Below are 14897 nucleotides of genomic sequence, written 5' to 3'. Positions count from 1 at the left end.
CAGACATGTAGTCAGCCTTGTGGTAGGGGGGATCTTTCCCCCCCGACAGTGGACTTCATTTGGCTCCCTATTCCAATGTCCCCAAATACACAAGCACACTTCAAATATTTTAATTTAGACATATCTTATTCATTATGAGTTTGCTGTGAGTCTGTTGCTGTCCTTAATTGTTTGTCTGTTGCTCCCCATTTTTAACATAAATGGACATGAATTGCTTCAAATTACTGCTATCTGACAGTTATTTTCATTGTTGGGGGGTGTGAGTGGGGGTGGGGGACGGGAGGGGGGGTTTGAACAAACCCCTCGAACCCCCCCTGGCTACGGGCCTGCTCCCAGACATGGCAGCCACAGTGAAATGATAAACTCTGTGGCAGTTGTCTTTAGTTCAGCACCTGTGTCACTGTCAGATGTGCGTATGCTTTTTTTCTTCCATTTTGTTGTTTAAAGGGACACATAGTCACATTCCATCAGAAGATTATAAATTGTTTTATTTATTCTTCTACAGTAAAATTGCAGACATGGCAGAGTGCGGCAGTGACAGCAGCTCAGGCCCGGCGATCAGCCAGGAGGCGATCCCAATGGCTGAGAGGATCTCACTGCTCTACCGTCTCTCCTACGTCTCCGTGGCTAAGTTCCCCCACCTGGAGATCAGCATCCAGAACAGGGCTGCACACACTCAGCAACTCTTCTCACATGCCAAGGACATCCTGTGCGATGTAATGTATCACATCTGTTATGCAATGCAGATGTAACATGTAACTACTGTAATATGTGGGCATTACCAGTCGTCTCACGTCTGCTGTTGATACAACTGAATGTTGCATATGCATTGCCACATCATCAGAACCACATAGAATTCTTATTAGGACATTTAATTGCTAACGTCTAAATATGTATACTAGTCTATATTTAAAAATCTCCTCCATGGTGTCGTTATCGCAGTCTGTTTACACGGTGGACAAGGTGCAGTTGTTGTTCCCTCCGATGAAAACTGCGGTGGAGAAAGAACAGCCTGATCAGCTTCAGGAGCTCACGGCATCTGCTAAGGAGCTGTTCCCTCACCTCCACAACGAACTGAAGGGAATCATCAGCAGGTAACACAAAAGATACACGCACGCACGATTAATTGAACTTTTAGTCCTACCTAGAGCCCCTTTAATGGTTTAGTTGAGTGTGTCATTATCTTATTGCATGTTTCATATATCTGTAAACTGTTCGGTCGGTGTGGAAATGTTGAGTGCCTAAAACATTTGACCTTCATTACTAACTATAAAACTTAAGAAGTCAAATGACTGGTCTTCTCTTACACGTTGCTACTGGGGCAGCGGTGGCACAGTGGTTAGGGAGGTGGACTTAAGATCACAGGGTTAAGTTTTATAGTTAGTTATGTGAACGATGAGTCTCAGGACCACTTCCACGGTCCGCTGTCGCGTGCCAAACTCCACAATCATATTTGTTAGTTCAAATGTGTATACACATCCTGTGACACAGCAAATGTCATGTTCAAGTCATATTACGCTATACATTGATGGTGTATGTGGCCAACTGTAACATTTGAAATGATCTCGCGGGCCGAATAAAATGGCCTGAGTTTGACATCCCTGCCCTAACCGCTTACACATGACTGCCCTAACCGTTTACCCATGACTGCCCTATAACATAATGTAACATATTGTATCGTAGGTTTGAACTACACTACAAGGATACAGCGGCCAACACGTCAGAGGTGTCTACTGAACGCAGCATAAGAAAGAAGAACCCACACACCACCAACAGTGAATGCAGCTATTGTAGATTTTTTCCTGTTTAAATCCCCCTCCCCATTAAATATAAACAATGTGTAGACACAAATACAGCTAAAATCATATATATAATAAAAAGAAGCCAATTGGAGCCAATTTTGGTTCCCTAGGGGAAATTCTTTCTCTGCACTTTATCCCATTTGGACTGGTGAATCACATTGAAGTACACACACTAGTCCGTAGCAGTGGGCTGCCTGCTGAGCTGCGCCCAGGGAGCAGTGTGGGGGTAAGGCGCCTTGCTCAAGGGCACTTCAGCCGTGGTTCAGTCGGGCATTGAACCGGGGACCACTGGGTTGCCAACCCAGTGCTCTAACCACTGAGCCACGGCTGCCCACATGTGATATACAAGTCACGTGTTGCACATAAGTCAAACCACCTTTAATTTGAAGAGTGAAAATTGAAAGCCTCTCACTTGGTTTGTCACAGCTCTGTAATTGGATGCGTGTGGCTCTGCTATTTGAATGCTTGTGTCTTGTGTCTGCTGTGATTTGACGCTTGTGTCTTGTGTCTGTGCTGTGATGTGATTCTTGTGTCTTGTGTCTGTTGTGATTTGATGCTTGTGTCTTGGGCCGGTGCTGCAGGCCCAGATGACTGCCTGGACGTGGTGTGTCTGTGTCTGTGTAAAGTCCAGAAGGACCTCATCGAGCTGCTGAAGTTCTGGGAGCAGTTCTGCCTGCTGCAGGAGTACATGCAGAACATGACCCTGGTGTGTGAAGAGCTGGTCCCTGACCTGACAGATTTCAAATGTGTGTTTCTGGAGTCCATCACTGCAGCCGAGGAGGTAAAGAAGCAGTTGGGGGTGGTCAGGAATCAGGAAGCTGTGATGATTATGGAGTTGGGAATATCAGATATCAGGAAACAGTGATGATTATAGAATCAGTTTCAGGATAATATAAAGCAGGGGTCGGCAATTAAGTTTGAACACGGGCCAATTTTTTTCAGACAATGGCATTGGGGCCATAGCTCTTTTTTTTGGGGGGGGGGGGGGTTCTGCCATTTAAATAATTAATTATTTATCGATGCAAAATGTTGTTGTTGAAAGCCTTGATAAGAAAAAATGATTCAGAATACAGGGCCTACAAAGAAGAATGGAAGCAGAGGTATGCGTTTATCCTACCTGCATTTATTAATGCCAAGCCTACGTGTCTCATTTGCAACGAGGCTGTTGCCGTTTGCAAAGAATATAACATCAAAAGACACCATGAGACAAAAATGGCCAGTTCAAAAACGCGTATCCTCCTGGGACAGAGGTGCGAATGAATAAATCAAAGCACTGGAGGCTGGATATGCACACAGCAACAAAATTCACCGAGCATCAGAGGGTTACGGGTGTGTCCCTTAAAGTGGTGGTTAAAGTGGTTAAAGTGGACATTGTGGACAAGTGGTTTGCAGTGATGGGTAAAACCCATGCTGCTTTAAAGTGGTGGTTCGCTATTTTAGACATTAAGCCCTGTTTGTGTGACTTCTGGGGTGAAGTAGAGATGTTCTCATCACAATGTTGACATTTGGTGCTGAACGGAGCATTTGGGTATCCAAGACTGCAGCCCCCCCCACCTTTACATTGACTCCAATGGAGCACTCAAGCAATCGATCATAAAATGGCATTTAATTTTCGTTCGAAATGACATGGAACTCACCGTGTGGTCAGTGGTACACTGTAACAAATAGCTGTTTATTTACGGCAATTCTGCAACAGCATTCTACTGTTTTTCGAAAAAACAGACAACTACTGTGAAAACATTACTTTGAGTCACATATTGAGCATAAACAGTAAGTACTGCACAATAGCAGTATTCGCCGTTGTGGAAAAAACTAGAGATGCACCGGATCCTGATTTTTAGGATCCTGCCGGATACCAGATCCACTGAATAAGACCCTGCCGGATCCGGAACCGGATACCGGATCCTACAAAAGGGTTAAAACATATAGTCTACTCGCACACGTGGGCCCTTTTTATCACGTTGGCGCAAACTATTTTTTAGACTCATTGGCTTATTGCCACACTGCCTGCAATAGCCGCTTCCAAAGGGATTTCACTCCATGCAGTGATTGGGGTTGTGAAAGACTGAAAAGCCTAGGCTAGACATGCACCAGACCCTGATTTTTAGGTAACATGCCGGATACCGGATCCACTGCTTAAGATCCTGCCGGACCCGGACCCTGTGAAAAACTCTATTATCCTGACGGATCCGGAACCGGATCCGGTGCATCTCTAGAAAATAACAAGTTATTTTAGGCAGCACCATTGAAACCCATTCATCCTCCACTTGTCCGTGATCACCATCAAACTTCAATACCACCTGAAGAACTGAAGTCATTCTGACTGGTCAAAGATTATCTGATATTATCAAGCATGATGAAACAATTTCTAAGGAAACTACAATACTTAAAAAGTGCTTGATGCAGCAAAGTGTGAGTAGCACATGCATTTTGATAGTGATGAAAGTGTGCTAATGGCTGAAACATTTTAAGAACTTGTAACACTCTTGCAACAAGCAGCCAGGCCATCTTAACCAATCTGCTAATCAGTGCCTGGCCTCACCTGAGTAGGGCTGTTATTGCCATTATTCAATTACGGGCGTCACCTGCCAAGGGCCTGATGGACTTGGTCACATGGTACCCTTGCACCTGTATATAAATCTGGACTATCAACACTTCAGTTGCTTGCCTGCCTGCTGGCTGGCCTGCATGGCACAACATAGCACTTGTTTGCCTACAAGCTTGCCTACAAGCTTGCTTACATGCTTGCACACTTTCCTCTTTGTGAAAGCTTGCTGTATGTGGCATCATTTGTGGCATTGTTGCATATAAAGTGCCTGCTGCAAATTAGGCATTGCTTTGAGAGCTAGCTTGTAGTGCTGCTTGTTTGCTGTGCTATTTGGTGTAAAATATTTTTTTAAAGACTGACCAATGCTATATTCATCATTGGCTCATCAAGAGATACAGTAAAAAGCCCACCTTGCACACTATCATTGTAACATAGCACTGCGTACTCTGAAATTTTATTCATGCCCACACTTTCAAAGGACCACCGCAAACCATTTTCTCAATACAGCATAGTGCCATAGTATCATGCTCAAGGCACTCCAGTCATGGTGAACGATGGGAGGGTGGGGTGGTAACATGGCCAGGGTACCACAGTTATGGAGAATGATGGGTGGGGTGGGAAGTTGCCATGGCCATATTCATGAATACAACTATGACCCAGTATTTGCCTGTCGTCACACAGTACAATTCAACTTTTTAACTGAAATGTACTGTTATTTTTCTGTAGAGTACTGTTATTTAACAGTTCAATTGCTGCTGAAAAAATGTTATATACTGTGATACATTAAACAGCAATGAGCTGTATTTGATTTTTGGTGTGAAATAACAGTAGAATTACAGGTAAATATAATTGCCAGTAACTGCCGTTATTTTGCAGGGAAATTTTCTTAGAGTGTAGACAGCGATAAATTGACCCGAAAATTGCAGCAAAATATGCCCTCTAACTGTTGTTCAGCATTTGGAGGACCTATTTTTTCCCCAGACGCCTTTGAATAGCAATAGAACTCCAGCCAGTAGGTGGCGGTAGTGTGTTGTTTGTGTAGACCTCAAGGAGCGAGGTAGAGCGGCTGTCTTTGAGCGGGACTGGCTACAAAAACTACAGCTTGCATACAAACCATAGATGGTAACGTAAACAAACACACACCCATTTCCAGTCGCGTGGAATAATACTAGTCAAACCAATACAATCAATGAAGACGGACAATAATCATAATATATCTTCTCTGGAAGCGTATTTCGCGGTGATTTTCGAGCCAACGTATCGCTTCCCACCTCAGATCACTCTTTGAGTTTCATGTCTCTGCAAACGAAAGTTTAATGCCATTTTAGGATCGATTGCTTGAGTGCTTCATTGGAGTCAATGTAAAGGTGGGGGGGCTGCAGTCTTGAATACCCAAATGCTCCGTTCAGCACCAAATGTCAAAATTGTGATGAGAACATCTCTACTTCACCCCAGAAGTCACAAAAACAGGGCTTAATGTCTAAAATAGTGAACCACCACTTTAAAGCAGCATGGGTTTTTACCCGTCACAACAAACCATTTATGGACGCAGAGGTTAAGGAAGTGATGGCTGTTTTGGAGGATCTGGTTGATAAGTCAATGGATGGAGTGATAGCCTCAGAGAAACAAATGCCGCTCTCAACTTTCAGTTTCGCACCATTGGGCCGCGGGACTGCTAGTTATCAAATAGACTACTAGTGTGCGTCTTTTCCCTCAAACTCAACTCTTTCATAACGCAATGAGCACACCTCGTGTTTTTGTTGTTGGGGGGAGATTCATTAAGAAAAAGACAGTAACACAGCCTGTGATGGTAACACCCTTTGCAGTGGGCTATTTGAAAAGAGAGAAATTACCAACCGGTTACGGTTCCCAGCTGATTTGGCGACGTCTTCTGTGTCCTAATATCCTCACGTTTTAGTAGTTAGAAATAGGTGTTCAGCGGTTGGGCTACTCAAAATAGTTCTAGTTACTGAATCTCTATCCCTTGTACTTGTCCAAGTGTCCCCAACATGACAGTCCTTTCACAAATTTTGCGTGATACTGGAAAGTTCTGTCCAGCTCTGGTATTTCTGTTGTTCCCGCGCTGTGTTTCCATATGTATAGAAAAGCATCTTGAATTTCCGAACTGTAGATTCATTACAAAGCGGAAGTCAAGAGCTGCCACGCAAAATTTGAGCTGTCAGAGAGGACAATGCAACGAACGGCCTTTTGACTTTCTGACACTTCGGGGAATTAAAAGAATCAAAAGTGTCTTGCTGCGGCCGCAGCGTGTGTTAGCTTATTTGGGCTTTCACTTCTTTCTTGTTTTATTTTAATTGGGATTTCACATTAGAGCAGACATTGTTATGTTGCCAAAAGGCTACCGTTCCGACCTGTACGTCATGGATAAGTGCAGGGATGTTCCACCTGTTATTTTGTCACTTTAGGACTATCATCTATACCTCAATAAATGTATGAATGTATGGAATTGCTGTATGTTTTTTCCTTTTTTTTATACATCAAATTAATGTCATCTCGCCGGCCAGGCAGAATAGATGGGCCACTATTTGCCAACCACTGACATAAAGCATGATGAATCAGACAATTTTGGTATTTAAGATTTATGAAAGAATGAAAATGGTTTATCCCATAGTTTCCAGACGTATTATTAAACATTTAGTAACACTTTCTATGAAGACCATATCTATAGCGCATTATGAGCGAATTCATAACAATTTATATAATATGCATCATAATAAAACAAAATTATGACAAAGACAAATAACATTCAACCATTTTTACAGTATTTACCCATTATATCTTATATAGCCTACTAATTTCATTGTCAACTTTACACTTACAGGGTTGGATGAAGTTCCGTGAGTCTTGTGTGACCATCCAGACTGTATTCAGCGTGCAGGCCGAAGACGCTTACAAGTTTCTTAGCATGAAGCCATCGTCTCTGTCTGCAGAGGACTGGAAGAGTCAGTACAGCGATGCCAAGACACAGATCCTCATCAATGCCTTGATGCCACACGCTAAAGACCGTCAGCTATCGCCGAAACGCCTGCAGGACATCGAGAAACTCGCACAGCGAGAAGAGAGCCTGGACAAGCACCAAATGGAAAAGGAACTAGCCCTTAATAACCTGCAGGCCCTACAAATCTCAAACAAACACTCACTCCACAGTTTCACACATTCTCTGTCACAGGCCAAAGAGAAGTTGCAGTTGATCCAAGCTGAGCTTCGCGAGCAGCAGGCTAAACTGAAGACAGCGAAGAGGGTGAAGAGGGTCGGGGTCGGAGCCATACCACTTGGTTTAATCGGACTGATTGCAGGTGGAGACTTCATAGCTCACCAAAAGAAAACACAGTCGCATTAAACAAAAAATGCATCTAAATTGAAATCAACATTTGTAATGCCTCTTGTGTATAGCTGTGACCTACCCCATGGCCTGTCTCTGCTTAATTTATACCCTGTAGGCTACATCAAATAATATAATATTATATAATATAATATGATATGATATAATGTAATGTAGTATTATGTAATATAATATAATGTTGCTATGCTGCTGTTGTCAGGGCCGGTGATGGCTGCGGTGGGAGTGAGGGATGGTCGTCGGGCGGAGAAGGCCATTGAGGAGGCGGAGGAGAAGATGGAGCGTTTCCAAGCCAACGTGGAGTACTGCGATAAACGAGTGCATGAGTGTGAGGCCAGGATCTGCCACACGGAGCAGGAGATCACAGAGATCGGACAGGAGCTGGAGCACATGACATACTTCAAATACGTTTTACTGACTATATGTGGCCACTAAGGGCGCCAGAGAGGGAGCTGCCAGGATTAGGGTGATTGCATGGTCCATAGCAAGGTATACAAGACAGTAAAAAAAAGCATAGCAAGAAACGTCAATAAATGTACAATAGGGAATAAAATAAAAGATAGTCAGCTTCTAGTGTTTGTATTGTTGTCGTGATATTGGGATGTTAAATGTTTTACCATGCTTTGCAGAGTCTCTGTAAGAGCCTTATAATCAGTCACCAAATTTCTAATTCCACTACTCAAGGGCCTCATAGCATGTCATTGCGATGTTGTTATGATGTAATTAAGTCTTTTCACCAGTGTGAACAGGCTGGCTGCTGGCAGTAAGAGGCTACTGAAGTTGTGAATTTGTTTCCATTATTAATAAGAAAATCAGTAGCCGTTATAGTAGCCCATTTGATAAGACATAATGGATACGGTAATATACATTAATTAACTGTCATAACACATGAATAAATAATACAGTAATACTGTACTGTAATAATACATTAATAATCCACTGTAATATACATCAATGTATAATACATTCATAATGTACCGTAATACACATGAATGAAGTACTGTACCTGTAACTGGATGACATAACGATGTTCATTCTATGTAATCTTTCAGGATTACCATTAAAATATTTGTTCTTTGTTCATTGTGTGTGTTATTGCTCTTCCTAGGTTGACTAACAGAGTATCGTATCACATTTTAACCGTAAATAATTGATATGACTGGTGTTGTTGTCAAAGTGATACTTTACATTTCAGACATGATGTATTCCTTTCCCGTTCAAGCATTAAAATTGATTTGGAGGCAGTAAAACCAGCCAAGGCAGTAAAATGTAAGGAAGGGATCAGGGAGATAATCATTATTCAGAACAGAAGAGAGAAGCTGTACTGCATTTATCAATCCAATAACAACAGAGACTTTATCTGCTAGCGATGTTGGCTATGATTATGTCCTCATTTGAAAGTCGCTCTGGTTATAAAGCGTCTGCCAAATGCAATGTTATGTAATGAAACATAGTGCAGCCTCCATCTTCTAACTGTCATGATATTGAAGGCTGATTCCAGGAGTCAGCGAGTGGCCAGGCCATCGGTGGTTAAATTAGGCCATCAAGGGTTTGCACTGGGCCATCAGCGGTTTACATTGGGGCATTGGTGGTTAAATTAGGCCATCAGCAGTTTACATTGGGCCATTGGTGGTTAAATTAGGTTACGTGGCGCTATTCCGACATGTCGCTATTCCGACGTTAATGTCTATTGTCGGAATACCGACACGTTTCACACCGTCCGCAGCTATTCCTACATGCCGCTATTCCGACATCCCAAACCTTAACCCGAACCCTAACCCCTAAAAAGTGACGGAATAGCGGCATGTCGGAATAGCGCTGTCGGAATAGCGATTGCCACCCGGTTAAATTAGGCCATCAGCAGTTTACATTGGGCCATTGGTGGTTAAATTGGGCTGTCCAAATTGGGCTCTGGCTCATAAGATCATCACACTTTTCACCCTTTTCAATAATGAAAACACACTTCTGGACCTCACTCCTAAGTGAACACTGCCGTGGGTGCATGGAAAACCTTAACAACAACAAGAGTACGGATATTCACATGGGGGTAGATGAAGCAATATAGAACTGGTGAGGGGTACTCATGCTGTGAAAGCCTTCGGGGGTGAGCAAGACAAAAAGGTTGTGAAACTTGAAGGATGAGAAAAACATTTCGACTTGCAGCAGCCTTCTGTGTGAGTGTGCATGTGTGTGTACGTGTGTGTACGTGTGTGTACGTGTGTGTACGTGTGTGCATGTGTGTGTACGTGTGTGTGTATGTGTGTGTGTTCATTTGTACTGTACCCTGAGATCTTCAGATTTTCAAGTTCCCATCACATATGGAACACATCCAGAGGAACAGATAACTGAAAACAAGAAGAGAAAGAGATGGGACTTGCTGTTTGGGGAACGTACAAATCAAGTCAAGTCAAGTCAAGTCGGTTTTATTGTCAGTTTCTTTACATGCACTGGTTATACAAAGAATTTAAATTACGTTTCTTACTTTCCCATGCAGACATATACATAGACTTTAGGTGTGGACATAGACAATTAGACGTAGACAGTACACATGCATTACATCTAGTGCCTATACAATACCCATACAGATACAGTGCAAGACTGGGCAACAGAAGACATACAATATAGTATATACATTGTGCAATACAGTGTTCAAGTTCAAGTTCAAGTTGGTTTTTTATTGTTAATTTCTTTACATGCACTGGTCATACAAAGAATTTGAAATTACGTTTCTTGCTTGTAGAGAACATACATTAAGAGGAGGTATTTGTTGTGCTTTTTCTAAAAGTCCTTTATAGCGTTCTGACATAGTAATATTAGCATTTTGAAGAAAAATAAATATTAAAATAGGTCTATCAAGTACACCAGCAGCTGTGTGTGTGTGTGTGTGTGTGTGTGTGTGTGTGTGTGTGTGTGTGTGTGTGTGTGTGTGTGTGTGTGTGTGTGTGTGTGTGTGTGTGTGTGTGTGTGTCAGTGTGTGTATGTTTGGGTTTAGTGCAATGCATACAGTGTATATCACGAAAGTGAGTACACCCCTCACATTTTTTGCAGATTTGTGAGTATATCTTTTCATAGGAAAGCATTACAGAAATTTCACTTTGACACAATGATTAGTGACCTTTTAACAACATATTGAACCGCTTAAATTTCTTGTTCACTCAGAAAAAAACAAAATACAGCCATTAATGTTTGAACATGTACTCACAAAAGTTTTAAAGTGCCTTATTTTCCATGTTAAGACAAGTTAAAAGAGGGAATATGTCGCTAAGCTAGTGAAAGTCAATGGATCCGTGTAGCATGCTACAATGCTACACGGATCCATTGACTTTCACTAGCTTAGCGACATATTCCTTCTTTTTACTTATGCTTAACTTGAAAAATTAGACACTTTACCACCTTTATAAACCCCAGCCAACGATTTTAACTGTATTAAGCGCCAAAACAGTGGCATACCCCTTTAAAATCCGGTAGAGAAGGGGCTGTGTTGGCTCAAATCGTCAAATCGGCTGCATGACAGGAGTACAGTAGACATGAAACACTTTTACTTTCACATCATCAGAACAAAATGTTCTTACTAACATGCTTGCTTGGACATAGCCTACAGTACAACACTTGTCTCTGTCTATACATGTCAGCATCATCTTCCAACTTGTCAGTGATAATGTGCCCAAGATATTTTGTTGCCTGATGCACAGGGAAGCCGACAGGGGGACGGGACAAAGGGGTCAGTTGTCCCGGGCCTAGGGAGACTGGGGGCCCCTAAGTGAGGTTTTCATTACATTGTAATTGTCCCTTTCCCTTTCAGATGACTTTGTCCTGGGCCCAGTAAAAGCTGTCAGCGGCCCTGCTTATACACATATTGATTGATCTGACAGGTAAAACGTTGGAAAGAGGACTGTATGATCCTCCTTGGCTCTACATAAACACAACACTCTTTTTTGCATTGTGCTGTACATCAATCTCAACCCCATACACAGAGCACACATTCAGGAGTTGCTGAAACCCAACAGTGCTGGGGGACATAATCATCTGCATACATCAAATGGTTAAAACGGTGTTCCCTATCAGACATCCTGTCTTACACCTCCCCATTGTTTGGAGAGGTTGTCCATGTACAGGTTGAAGAGTGCCGGAGATAGCAGTCCCCCTTGTCCAACTCTATTGACACAGAAAAGGGGTAGATAGTTTCCCTATTTCCCCTGCATGTTGATTCGCATACCAGGAAATCAGAATACGCATGATGCACCTCAAGCTTTTCCACAACTAGAGACAGACTTAATTTGCTGTAGAGCTTCTCTTACACTTCCTGTACAGGGTTGGGGAACCTTTTTCATTCGAGGGCCGTTAAAGTCCTCTAAAGACAGTACTATGAATACAAAATGGCTTCAAGGCCTTCGAGACATACATTCCACACCCCTGTTCTAGTACTTGGGACAGTATCCTTGTCAAAGACCTCATCAGATTCCCCAGCACTTTTCCAACGGCCAAACATAGTGTTGCCCTCTTCAGTCACAGCTGAGCTCGCCTCATTGATAGAATATGACTGTCTGCTTAGGGATTTCAACGGTTTGCTTGCAGTCAACCAGCAGCCACAATGTATTATGTACATGTACTTTATCACATTAGAACATTGCAAATTAAAGGTAGTTATGCAATCACACATATGCATGCATACGTGCATATGCGCACACACATGCACACACACAGACACAGACACACACACACACACACACACACACACACACACACACACACAAACTGAACTTCCACAAGCTACTTTCACTATGAGGTTATTAAAATTCAAGGGTCAGTTATAGTGTAGTAGAGGAACGGAACCTGCATAAGGCCTCTCTCCTAAACTATCACTTCCTCTGTGTGTGTGTGTGTGTGTGTGTGTGTGTGTGTGTGTGTGTGTGTGTGTGTGTGTGTGTGTGTGTGTGTGTGTGTGTGTGTGTGTGTGTGTGTGTGTGTGTGTGTGTGTGTGTGTGTGTGTGTGTGTGTGTGTGTACGCACGTATGCAGGCATATGTGTGCTTGCATAACTACCTTATAGGGACTGAAATGTACCCTGTGAGTGAATGAGTGAGTGAGTGCGTGCGTGAGTGAGTGAGTGAGTGAGTGAGTGAGTGAGTGAGTGAGTGAGTGAGTGAGTGAGTGAGTGAGTGAGTGAGTGAGTGAGTGAATGAGTGAGTGAGTGAGTGAGTGAGTGTGTGTGTGTGTGTGTGTGTGTGTGTGTATGCATTGATGAGAGTCTTTCTTGTACTGTACAATCTGTATTATTATTTGAGTAAACAATAAAGAGTTGAATTGAATTGAATTGAATTGAATTGAATTGAATTGAATAGAAATTTCCACTTAAATTAGAGTGGAAGATGAAACAAAGTGAAGTGTGACTGAAGAGAAATGGGATGCTTACACTGTATCATGCACGTGCTAACACACACACACACACACACACACACACACACACACACACACACACACACACACACACACACACACACACACACACACACACACACACACACACACACAAACACACACACACTTTTTGGAAAAACGAAATGAAAGTTATGTTATTTCAGTGGTGCGTCTCCTGTCCTCTGACTGTGAAACCAAAGCACAACAAACACAAATGAAGACCTTTGTAATAAATTGACATTGACATACAGGTATAAGCAGCTAGACTCTGGTTTGTATGTTATCACATAGCACCGCCATCTGGTGGTACTTTACTATATCTTATTCACCGGAAGTAAAATATCTTGTCTGTCTGTCAAGTGGAATAAACCAGACCAGCCGTGTGTTCAGTCCGTCTCTATTATATGGTTATATTATCAGTGAGGTAGAACCCAAATATATTACAACTTTTGTTTAACTGGTCCTGGCATCTATATGTAACGGGTAGGACTGTAGTCCTATGAGTTGTGCATGTAGTGTGTGACAAATTTACTTATTCTGGCTTCTTCTCTTGGCATACCTGTAAGCTAGGCAGAGCGGCGCGTTAGGACCCAGCGAGCGTGGGTGGACAGGGGCACATCTCTCGCAAGTATACTTCAACTGAAAACACGGCTGAATCTCAAATGGTCCACTTGTGCACTTTAGTGTCCATGTTTCAGTGCGTATGGCGTATTAATTACGCACTGAAACATAGGTGCCATTTGATTTTCTGCACCGTGGGGCAGCTGTCACTCAGAATGATGTAAGGCCCAAGTACAGCCCTCCCGGGCGACACGGCGTCAAACTAGTGAGTCCCATATGTAGTGCTGGGGTTCAGAGCGCGGCACATATCGCAGCAAAGGCCTTCCATAGGCCTTTTCACTTTTGCCAGGAGAGGTTCATAACGGCATCAACAGCTTCGGTCACATTCAGTGCAAGTTTGTTTTTAAATTTCTTGCTTGCCTAGTATTATTCTGCATTATGTTTTCAGATTCAAACAGTTCAATATTACAAAATGTGAGACCAAAGAGACATTTTCGACTGCAACAACTTGATCAGCCTTCAAATCAATACACAAAAAAGGAATTCTTCCAAGTACCACCAGAGATGTCTCAAGTACCACCAGTGGTACGCGTACCACAGTTTGACCACTGGCCTACAAAATGTAATAGGGACCCAATTCTGGGCCCCCTCTCTCCCAGGGCCCGCTTGTCCCCCTCTGTCAGCAAGCCTGTGTGTGTGTGTGTGTGTGTGTGTGTGTGTGTGTGTGTGTGTGTGTGTGTGTGTGTGTGTGTGTGTGTGTGTGTGTGTGTGTGTGTGTGTGTGTGTGATAAAAGTCCATGCCTGATGGTTTACAGAGAGGGGTACGCTTCAGAAAGACAGTAAAAAGGTGTTCTTTGTGTGGTTATTGTAGGAAAGTGCCACTCGGTGATAAACAGATACAGTTTCTCCGCATATTGTAAAGCATTTCTTTTTGTGCACATTTCTCTCTCTTTTGAACATGTCTGCCAAGAGAATAGATATTGAATAGGGTTTTAGCCCAGCTGGTACTGAAGCCAATATAGCGTAATAGAGTACTTATGTGTAAGAGGATTTCCAGAATTCCACTTAGAGATTATTCCAGGGTGACAAAGGAGTTATAATGATGATCATACTGGTGTACAAAGGAAGCACAGCTTTAGGGGTTCATAGTAGAAAAGGCATAGTGAAGTATAACCAGCGGGGAAAAAGGTGAGATAAAGAGAGGAAAG

At 42.7% G+C, this 14897-nt stretch overlaps 1 protein-coding gene across 1 annotated transcript; it reads left to right on the top strand.

The window, feature by feature from the left end:
• Positions 1–517: 517 nt before the first annotated feature.
• Positions 518–8732, top strand: LOC134460582 (uncharacterized). The gene is made up of 6 exons (XM_063212989.1): positions 518–716; positions 943–1094; positions 1684–1775; positions 2384–2583; positions 7193–7667; positions 7914–8732. Exons 1-6 carry the CDS (start codon positions 519–521, stop codon positions 8144–8146), a joined length of 1350 nt encoding a protein of 449 aa, XP_063069059.1. The 5' UTR covers position 518; the 3' UTR covers positions 8147–8732.
• Positions 8733–14897: the final 6165 nt, after the last annotated feature.

Source organism: Engraulis encrasicolus, chromosome 1 (assembly GCF_034702125.1).
Source record: "Engraulis encrasicolus isolate BLACKSEA-1 chromosome 1, IST_EnEncr_1.0, whole genome shotgun sequence".
In the NCBI taxonomy this organism is placed as follows: domain Eukaryota; kingdom Metazoa; phylum Chordata; class Actinopteri; order Clupeiformes; family Engraulidae; genus Engraulis; species Engraulis encrasicolus.
This window is presented reverse-complemented; position numbering and strand designations above follow the sequence as displayed.